This window comes from Haplochromis burtoni, unplaced genomic scaffold (assembly GCF_018398535.1).
Source record: "Haplochromis burtoni strain Fernald_Lab_line unplaced genomic scaffold, NCSU_Asbu1 Contig_276, whole genome shotgun sequence".
In the NCBI taxonomy this organism is placed as follows: domain Eukaryota; kingdom Metazoa; phylum Chordata; class Actinopteri; order Cichliformes; family Cichlidae; genus Haplochromis; species Haplochromis burtoni.
This window is the reverse complement of record NW_024582637.1, coordinates 405,568-416,646: the sequence shown is the minus strand read 5'-3', so window position 1 is coordinate 416,646 and position 11,079 is coordinate 405,568. Positions and strand designations below refer to the sequence as shown.

Below are 11,079 nucleotides of genomic sequence, written 5' to 3'. Positions count from 1 at the left end.
ATATGGAGTTCATGTGTAGTGTGGTTTTTGTCTTTTGTTTAGTTTTTTTTGGCCGGTATCTTGACAGCGTATTGCAACATCTGTACACAAAGCCAGATAGACTTGTCACTCCAGTAATGTTCACTTTCTGCTAAAATGGTTGCCTGGGATGGCAGTTTCACATCAGAAGGTATCGTGTGGTATAACTTGTATGTAGAGTTAAAATATCGACAGCCTTTAGTTAATGAATTGCAGATAAAGATAAGGGAGATTTAAAAGATCAATCCTTTGTAAATACAAGCTGGAAAAACTTATGTGCAGGTTTGTTGTGAAATAAATATCAAATATCTGATCTGTGGTGTAAAATTTAACAACACATACTCGGCAGCCTTGATCAACTAGTACACTCTGTCTTTGTGCTCTGGATTTCTACATTTGTTTCTCTTATGCTGTTTTCTACCCCTCCTATCAGCTTGCAGCTCAGACTCCAGTGTCTACACTCAATGGTCTTTTGTATGTAGACACTGAATAGGCACTGTACAGTCTCACTCCTCCCTCACCAGTTCAACCTCCCTCCCTCTCACCCCTCCTCTTTTACGCTTCCTAGCAAGTGCTTGTCCCTTGACACAATTACTGACGTCACAGGTGGCTTGATGAGCTTCCCTGAAGTGCTTTGTTCAGCGTGATCAGTTTTGGAATCAAAAGTTGAGGGAGGAGGCAGCTGACTGCCTGAAAGCATCAGGTGTGTGTACAGAGGCAGGGGGAGAAAGAAGAGAAGAGGAACAGCAATCAGATGAATGAGCTGTGCTGCACAGGACGTGATAGGACAGCAGGACCGTGCTGGGTCAATAGCGGCATGTTTTTTGTCACAATCAAGATACAAGGACAGCCGTTAGAGGGAGATGAACTTGTATTCACTTTTTGGGAATTGGGCGGACTAAATGATTATCAATAAATTACCACTAGTTTGTCTTTGGACTTGCGCATAAGGGTAAGAATTTCTTCTCCGCTCTTTTCACAATAATCTTTTAGTAAATCTCAATTCTAAGCATGTTGTACTTTTCCAACACCTTTTCTTCAGTGTTTTTGCACGAAATGCAGCGATTCAACTAAATCTAGTAATTGTTACCCTTAATGTTTACTCTTAAAACAATGTGTTCTGTCTTTTCAATTCCTTCTCATATAAATGGGGGAGAGAGAAAAAACAAACTTTGTAGTCCAGCTATGCAAAGCTTAAGAGCCATGATAGATGAGGAAACATTCAGGAAAGTAAGTGAAGTAATGCTAATGTTGATCCTACCCAGGGATGCATCATCACAACTGAGTTTTTATTTATCCAGGCTGGTGTTTTGATATTATTGTGGGAAATGTTTTCACTGCACCTTTGCAGGCGAACAATCTATTCCCAACTTCAAACACAGTTCCTTTTCTCTGCATGGACTTTTTACTAGATCTGCTCTAAACCTCATTCGAAAGCTGGCCTCAGTCCAAAAAAGAGATGAATACTTGACATAGTGGATACCAAGAAGCAATGACGTACTTCACAGTCAGGATTCTCTAAAGCAGCAAAAACACTGTCAGATTCAGTTCAGCACAGACAAACGCACACTGCCATGTGTGACTTACAATAATGACTAAAAGAAAAAATATTTAAGGAGTTCTGCTTTGATCAGAAAAGTAGGGGACGCAGATGATCATTTTCTAATGGAAACCTAATTTAAAGCTGTTATTAGAATGGTCACGGTAATAGGTTTATCTTTCTACATTATACATAAAAATATAATTTTTAGCAACTTTTGTGTATGCTGTTACTTCACGAAGACAAAATTATTGTGTGGGATGGTGTTTAATTGACGCTGTGATGTTAGAGGAACCAGTAATCCAAGAATGTAAACGGCAACTGAAACAGAGTTGCACAGTGATGACATGTCTATGAAGCAGCAGCAGCACATAACAGGCAATTTAGTTCTGTCACAACACAGAGCTGTCCTATGCTGGCAAAATGCCTCCCTGTGTCACTGACTGGAACATTTACAGGCCAGGCCATAACACTCCTACAACTCCGAAACATTCGAGAATCTCTCCAGTTGGAGAGCTCCAAACATTCTGGAATGCTTCTGTCCGTAAGGAGGTCAGCTCTGTATAATTCACATACGCAACTGTTACCAAAAGTACATGTACTTCTTGTAAGTCCTTGTACTTCTATATTTCTAATTCTTCTCCTGCTCTCTTTCACTATAAGTCTGAAAAGTCCCCACACACACACACACACACTCTTTAATTTTGTGCTCACATATCTTGAGACCGGTGTTGGGTAAGTTACTTTTAAAAAAGTAATTAATTACTAATTACTCAATCAATATTGTATTTAAAATACTTATCTAATTACTGTGTCTGAAAAGTAACTTAATTACTCAATAAGTAATTTAACTAAATACTTCTTAAAATCCCTATAAACCTTGAGTGGACAAACAATAGAAATTAAACTCTTTAAATAATAAATAATTTTTTTTAAAGACGGAGACTCTACAGTACGCAGCGGTAGCATCTCTTCCACAATGTAGCCTGTAATAATTTTTTAAGCTCACCTTCAGACGCTTTCTGTGCTGCTGAAGAAAAATCAAGTTTTGCCTGCTTAGCAGGAGTTGCCGTGGTGTTATCCATGGATGATGAACAAGGATCACTCAGAAGTGTTCGTCTATGCTCTCGTGTCAGGCGCTTCAGTAGATTACTCGTGCTATTAACAGCAGCCGATAGTTTTTACATATTACTGTAATATTCTTGTCTGCTTGTTTCAGAAAAGTGAAGAAACGGGAATATGTCCATTTCATAAAAGAGCCACAAGCTCCGACATCTTCCGCTTTAGAATACGACTATGCAGCAAACTGGCGCGAAATGACGTGAACCTGCACTACAGCGATGTTAACGCGGCAGAGTTTACTTTTACCTTTAGAAGATAAATTATTGAAATTAAATAATGATATTCAGCGAGTTTAATTATTTTACAATGTAACGCAAGTACATTGTAAGTAACTGTAATTAAAATACCTAAATATGAACAGTAATCAGTTACTCTACTTTTTCAGTGGAAAAGTAATTTAATTACAGTAACGCGTTACACCCAACACTGCTTGAGACACTTTGCAGAGGCCCCACCCCAGATTAGGAACCATTTGACTAAACTACAAAACTGTACAAAACTTTTTGAGGATTGGGGGTGGAAAGGGGTAGTTTAATTTGGTAATTTTCTCTCTAAGCGATCTTATTCCACTAGTGGTGGTTGACAAGTTGATACCAAAGAATACTATGTTTTGCTAAGCTGTGGTTAATTTTTAATTAAAAGAATGTATATGCATTGGGTTCACACTGGTTCAGATAATGTCATAAATTCCAGGTGGTGAGTTTCAACTCGTTACTTATGTAGCTGAGTGAGCAGATGGCTCGCCTTATCGCAGTCTGCAGGAGGGAATGCAATATCACTTTCCGTGTTGATGCATTATTTATTTCACAGGAAGCTGAGAAACAAATATGTTGTTTTGTCATTCCTCATACAGTTCAAATTCTTTCTGTTTAAAATATTCATTAGATACACTTACATTATATACAGTATGTAGTATGTTACCGCTTATTCACACTCAACTTGGAAAAGGTGGAAATACTTTGCTGCTTATGTATTTGAACAAGGTGGACCAAATTGTGAAACTACATTCACTGACTTCATTGGAGCATTTTGAAAGATTGTACTTATTGATCTGTACCTACCTGCTCTTCGACAGGTCTCTGTTGAAAAAGAGATCTTAATCTCAGTGAAACTCTGTCTAACTAAACTAGACAGCCAAGGTTAACTATGTAAGTGTAACCTTTCCCTGTTGGTTCATATTCTTTAGCACCTTAAATTATAGGCCACACTGTAGCACTGCTGTCCATGTAAAATTACTGGTTTGTAAACCTGCTATTAGTGAGCTTCTTTAATTTTTTTTTAACCAAAATAGCTGTTGTTCCTGCCCTCTGTCAGAGTGTTCCCACTGAGCAATACATGTACCAAAACCACCGTTAAAGCTACGCATTCAGTGCTTCCTTTCCTAAATGACAAATGCAACTTTCACCTGCCTTTGTGGTGCATTTTTCTTTTCACTTTGCTTTTGTGTGCACTTCTGCACACACAACCGAACAAAGATTATAATCCCTGTAATCAAATTACAATTAAATAACCAAGAAACTATCTAAATCAATCATTTCAAGTGTTCTTGTTAAGCTGTGTCAGCGACACACCCGCTGAGGAACAAATTCTGCTTGGTGATTCTGTTTTGAGACGTGAAGCTAGAGAAACCAGCAACCATAGATAATTGTCTTACAGGGTCCAGAGCAGGCAACACTGAGGGAACCCTAAAACTCCTGGCTAAAGATAAACATAAATTTGTAAAATTATAATTCACATCAACAGTAAAGACACTTGGTTAAGTCAATCGAAGGTCACTAAAATTAATATTAAATCAGTGTGTAACTTTGCCAAAAGAATATTGAACTCTGCAGCTTTCTCTGGTCCCCACTCGCACCAGTAGTGACGTGTTTAGCTGCATGTTTTTCTTAATTTGCCTTCTGTCTGAGTGGTGTCAAAAATAATTATGTATGTTTTACAGATAACTGGAAAACTTTCTAGGGCAAACCTGGCCTTGTTAAGACAGATGACACACATCCCACTTTGGATAAACCAGCTCTCATTTTTATGAATCTGGCCAAACTGATTAAACTCCCCAAAACATGACTATCCAGAGTTGAGACCAGGAAGCAAAGTTGCAGGCTTACATTTCTCTCTGCAGCTTCTTTCTTCCAAACATAAAAAAAAAAAATCACAGGAGGACCAATATATCACATACAACTGTACCAAAGAGTAAAACAGTGAGATATGAGATTAATGCATGTTCTAACTCCCTGTTAGAACATGCATTAATCATTTGTCAACAAACTGATTCACCATGCCCTACAGAAACCTGGTTACAGCAGGATGATTATGTTAGTTTAAACGAATCAGCACCCCTGAGTTATACTAACTGTATAATAACTTTTTATTTGTTGTTAACTATCATCCACCTGAGCCTTACTCAGAGTTTCCATCTGATTACTCAGGCTTTTTATCTGATTTAGTGCTCAAATAAAATATTTATTGTGAGTGATTTTAACATACATGTAGATACTGAAAACAAAAGCCTCTGGATGGCATTTTTAAACTTAACCTCTGACTACCTTCTCTCAAAATGTAAAAGAACCCATCCACCACTTTAACCACACTCTAGGTCTTCTTCTAACTTATTCTACAGAAACTGAACATTTAACAATATTTCCCCAAAACCCTCTATTGTCGGATATTTTCCAACATTTAAATTTACAATAAAGGATCACACAGAATGGGGGAATACATTTCATTACAGTACATGTCTTTTTGAAGGTGCTGTAACCAGAGATGGGCAGTAACGCGTTACTTACAAGTACTTACAAGTAACACGTTACTCGTTTTCAAGTAACGAGTAAAGTCAGGGATTACTATTGCAAAAACGGTAATTAGATTACCGTTACTTTCCCATAGGAACGCTGCGTTACTAAAACTGTGATTTTTTGCCAGAATGTCTCATGACAGTGACGTAAGCAAGTGCGAGTTTGTGACAACAGCTGTGTGCAGATCAACAATGGATCACATATCAAGTGCGGGAGAGAGTATAAGCGTGCAGCGTTTAAAGTGTGGAAGTACTGACCTTACTTTGAGTTTGATTCCATAAAAAGTGACAAAAACATTAATGTCCGTTGTGCGTGGGAAGAAAACTTCTTTTTACAGCGAAAAAACCCCCTAAACATCCAAGCAAGCACCGAGTGTGCTGCGAGGTAATGGGAAATTCACAGAGAAATTCGCGGATTCTTCCACTGACCGCTGCGGCACACCTGCACCAGGGTAAACCTCCGCCTACCCAACTCCTGCTTTACAGGTGAAAATAGAGCAACAGGACCGCTAGTCTTTGACTTTATTTATTTTCTGCTGTGTTTTACTTGCATCTATTTGAAAGATTGAGTGTTAACACACACAAAAAAAATTATTTTATGTGCTGAAATGTGCAGAAAATAGGTTTGAATATTAAACAAATTTCTTCCAGTCAGAGAATGTTGCATTTAATCAAATTTTTGCTTGATGCATAAAGTTAAAAGATTAAAACTAATAAAAGTTTTAAAAAGAGACTTTTTCATTTGATTACATTTTGTATGATGGATTATGTAGAAAAAGTAGAATTGGGCTGAAAGATCTATTTCTTCATCACCTATTCAGGTTGTAAATTGTGTTTTCAAAAAGTAACTAAGTAATTAATTACTTTTGAAAATAAGTAATCAGTAAAGTAACGGGATTACTTTTGGGGGGAAGTAATCAGTAATTCGTTACTGATTACTTTTTTCAAGTAACTTGACCAACACTGGCTGTAACTAACTTTAAAGATATAATTCCCCCAGTTTTATCTTCTTCAGTGCCTTGTGCCAGCAGAGTGCAGAGCAGGTACCTGAACTTTAATCCCACAGAATTGATTATCTTGTTAATGATTTTACATCTTCAATGCATTTGAATCTGGATACTGTAGAACCTCTGAAAAGAGAATCTCAAATTAGAAAATATTTGACTCCCTCGTGTAACTCTCAAATGCACACCTTAAAACAGATAAGTTGTAAGCTGGAGAGTAAATGTTGTCTCGCTAATTTAGAAGATCATGATTTAGCCTGGAAAGTACTTTGTTTCTCAAAAGCCCTCCACAAAGCTAGAACATCTTACTCGTCTTCACTGATAGAAGAAAATAAGAACTCTAGGTTTCTCTTCATCATTGTGGCCAGGCTGACAAAAAGTCAGAGCTCTGTTGAGTCAAGCATTCTTTTAATCTTAACTACTTCATGAATTTCTTTACAAATAAAATCCATCCATCCATTCTTTCACTTGGCAAATTCAGGGTCACAGGGGTGCTGGAGCCTGTCCCAGCTACCGTAGGATGAGAGGTGTTTGTTGCAGGGTTAACACAAAGAGACAGACAACCATTTGCATTCACATTCAAATCTATGGGAAAGTACCCTGAGGTAACTCACACAGACACGGGGAGAACATGCAAACTCCACACAGAAAGGCAGAAGATGGTGGAACCCAGGACCTTCTCACCATGAGGCAACAGGGCTAACCACCCTGCTATTGTGCTGCCTAAAAATTTATCCATTAGAGAAAAAAAATACTCATGACCATTTTAAAAACATTACATTGTGTACAGCTTCTTTCAATACCATTGATATTTATCTAGAGTCTTTTTCTCCAGTTGATCTTTCTGGGTTAACTCCAGCTCATCACAGTACTGAAACAGCATTAGTGAAAGTTCCAAATGATCTTCTTATGGCCTCTGATAGTGGACTTACCATGCTGGATCTCAGAGCAACATTAGATACTGTTGATCATAATATTTTATTACAGCAATCAGAGCATGTTGTCATTACTGTTGACCAAAAATATTTTTTACAGTGATTAGAGCATGCCATAGGCATTAAAGGCCCTGCGCTGCAGTGGTTTGAATCATATCTAGCTAACAGACTCCACTTTTTTGATGTAAATTTAGAGTCCTCTTACACACTAAGGCTAATTATGGAGTTCCACAGGGTTTTGTATTAGTTCCAGTTATGTTTATGCATGCTTCCCTTAGGCAGTATCAGTAGAAGACATAGCATACATTTTCACTGCTATGCAGATGATACCCAACTTTATCTATCCATGATGCAGTATTGTACAATGCGCAAAAAATCTTATATAGATGGTTAGACGTTGTCTAACTAGATGCTTACTCTGGATGGCATTACCTTGGTCTCCAGTAACGCTGTGAGGAATCTTGGAGTTGTTTTTGAACAGAATATGTAGCTCAATGTGCATATTAAACAAATATGTAGACGCTTTCTCCCATTTGCACAATATCTCTCAAATTAAAAATATCCTGTCCTGTGGTGATGAGAAACAAGTTGATTATTACTATAGACTACTGTCATTATTTTAATTGCAATTTTAATTGTAATTAATTATTATTAGGGTGTCTTAAAAACTCCCTGAAAAGCCTTCAGTTGATCCAAAATGCTGCAGCAGGAGTATTGACCGGGTTTAGAAAGAGAGAGCATATTTCTCCTTTACTGGATTCTCTTGATTGGCTCCTTGTCAAATCCAGAATCGAATGATCCTACAAGATTTTGAATAATCAGACCCCATTTCATCTTACAGACCTCATATTATGAGGATGAAGAAGAGATTTGTTCTGCGTTTCAGGTGAGCTGTTCTTCTGCTGGACCATGACTGGCAAGCAAAGAATCCAATGGAGGTCCATGTGCAAAAGCCTGGTCCTGGGTACATTCCTGACAAGCTGCATGATCCTTGTTTACTGCCTCTCCACTCCACAGGTCCACTTCAGTCTGCCTGAGTAAGATGGTGTGGATGTGTTCTGTAGAAACCCTCATGTAAAATTTGCATTTGTCTGCAAGGAATATATTTCACATTCAATTATTTAAGTATTTAAAAAATGCAAAACTGAAGTTGTTTTTAAAAACAAATATTTTCTTTCTAGTTTCTCAAGTGCGATGGGTTGATGCTTTTGTTTATTTTGTGTCACATCATATTTAGAGACAATTTCCACAAAACCCCATATGTCTTTATAGTTTGTTCTCCTTTTCATCTATGTAGGGTTCCGGTGCCTTATTCCTGCGCCCACCGTCCAACACAGTCCCACCCCAAACCAACCATCAACAATTCAGACACTGCCTACACCTGTGCTCCTAAAGTTGATATCATGTTCATGAAGACCCACAAAACAGCCAGCAGCACCTTCCTTAACATCCTTTTCCGATTTGGAGAGAAACACCAGCTCAAATTTGCTTTTCCTGAGAGCAGAAATGACTTCTTCTACCCATCTCTTTTCCAGCGCTCCCAGGTTAAAGACTACAGACCGGGAATGTGTTTCAATATTATTTGTAATCACATGCGCTTCAATGCACCTGAAGTGTCCAAGTTGCTGCCTGTGGACACATCCTACATCACCATTCTGCGAGACCCTGCAGAGCTTTTTGAATCCTCCTTCCACTACTTTGGCCGCCTGGTGCCTTTTACTTGGAAGATACCAGGTGACGACAAGCTGACTGAGTTCCTACGTGATCCCCACAAGTACTTTGATCCAGAGAGTTTCAACTCTTACTACCTCAAGAATCTGCTGTTTTTTGACTTTGGACTGGACAACTCTCTGGATATGAATGATCCGCGAGTGGAAGAAGGAATCAAATTCATCAGTGACCGTTTTCAGCTGGTCATGTTAGTGGAACACTTTGAGGAATCACTCATCCTGCTAAAGGATGCCCTCTGCTGGGAGATGGATGATTTGCTCTTCTTTAAGCTCAATATCCGTAAGGGATCCACTGTGTCTAAATTTACTCCTGAGCTGAGAGCTAGAGCCCTTGAGTGGAATGCTATTGATTGGAAGCTATACCAGCATTTTAATCAAACTTTCTGGAAGAAAGTAGATGCGTACGGGCGGAAGCGTATGGCTGCGGATGTGGCAGAGCTCAAGAAGAGGAACAAAGAGATGACATCTATCTGCATTGAGGGTGGCCATGCTGTAGAAGCTGGCAGCATCCAAGAAACAGACATGCAGCCCTGGCAGCCAATCGGAGAAAAGTCTATCATGGGCTATAATTTAAAAAAGAATATAGACAAAGCACATCGGAAGCTGTGTCGCAAGATGTTAATGCCTGAGATTCAGTACTTAACAGAGCTTGGGGTGAACCTTTGGATTACCAAGTTGTGGGGCCATGTCCGAGATATAATTAACTGGTAACTGAGTGTGTGAGCACCAGGGGCCAATTTAAATCTGAAACACTGTATTAAGAAGTACTGCATGGCTGATAGAATGGGAGGTTAATGACGTATCATATTTCCTGTCTCTTTGCCTGTTTGAATTGTACATGATTGTGCACTGTGATGTACATCATGAGAGCTTAAGAAAAAAAAAAGTTATGCTCTACAATTACTGAATCAGTTTACTGCATGCAGCCGAGGCTTAGTATTCTCCACTATGAGTCCGTTTAATTGTTCTTACTCTCAGATGTCAGCTTGTTCTAATGGAGCACTTGATGTAACTATGAAGTTCACAATGACGTTCTAAAGCATGTTGATGGATTGATAAGAAATATTTATTTACATCCCTGAGAAACTTCTGAGCATTTTGAAAACATGGCAGGAATATCAGTTGGTTTGAAGTAAATGAAGTCTTTGATGTTCATCTGAAAAAGTCAAAACATTTCACTGACTGATTCCCCACTAAGGACTGAAATATATGTGAAAATATGCAACTATTTTACTATCTGTGGAGGACAAAATCAGTCATGATGTTAAAAAGTATGTGAGTATCTCTCTCTCTCTCTCTTATTTATATATATGTATGTATGTATATACATATATACATACATACGTGTATATATACATACGTACGTACGTATGTATATATACACGTATGTATGTATATATGTATATACATACATACATATATATAAATAAGAGAGAGAGAGAGAGATACTCACATACTTTTTAACATCATGACTGATTTTGTCCTCCACAGATAGTAAAATAGTTGCATATTTTCACATATATTTCAGTCCTTAGTGGGGAATCAGTCAGTGAAATGTTTTGACTTTTTCAGATGAACATCAAAGACTTCATTTACTTCAAACCAACTGATATTCCTGCCATGTTTTCAAAATGCTCAGAAGTTTCTCAGGGATGTAAATAAATATTTCTTATCAATCCATCAACATGCTTTAGAACGTCATTGTGAACTTCATAGTTACATCAAGTGCTCCATTAGAACAAGCTGACATCTGAGAGTAAGAACAATTAAACGGACTCATAGTGGAGAATACTAAGCCTCGGCTGCATGCAGTAAACTGATTCAGTAATTGTAGAGCATAACTTTTTTTTTTCTTAAGCTCTCATGATGTACATCACAGTGCACAATCATGTACAATTCAAACAGGCAAAGAGACAGGAAATATGATACGTCATTAACC

At 38.0% G+C, this 11,079-nt stretch overlaps 1 protein-coding gene across 1 annotated transcript; it reads left to right on the top strand.

Moving 5' to 3' along the window:
• The first annotated feature begins 450 nt into the window (after window positions 1-450).
• gal3st1a (galactose-3-O-sulfotransferase 1a) lies at window positions 451-10,479 on the top strand. The gene is made up of 3 exons (XM_005940169.3): window positions 451-970; window positions 8,297-8,447; window positions 8,708-10,479. Exons 2-3 carry the CDS (start codon window positions 8,320-8,322, stop codon window positions 9,849-9,851), a joined length of 1,272 nt encoding a protein of 423 aa, XP_005940231.1. The 5' UTR covers window positions 451-970; window positions 8,297-8,319; the 3' UTR covers window positions 9,852-10,479.
• The last annotated feature ends 600 nt before the right edge of the window (window positions 10,480-11,079 follow it).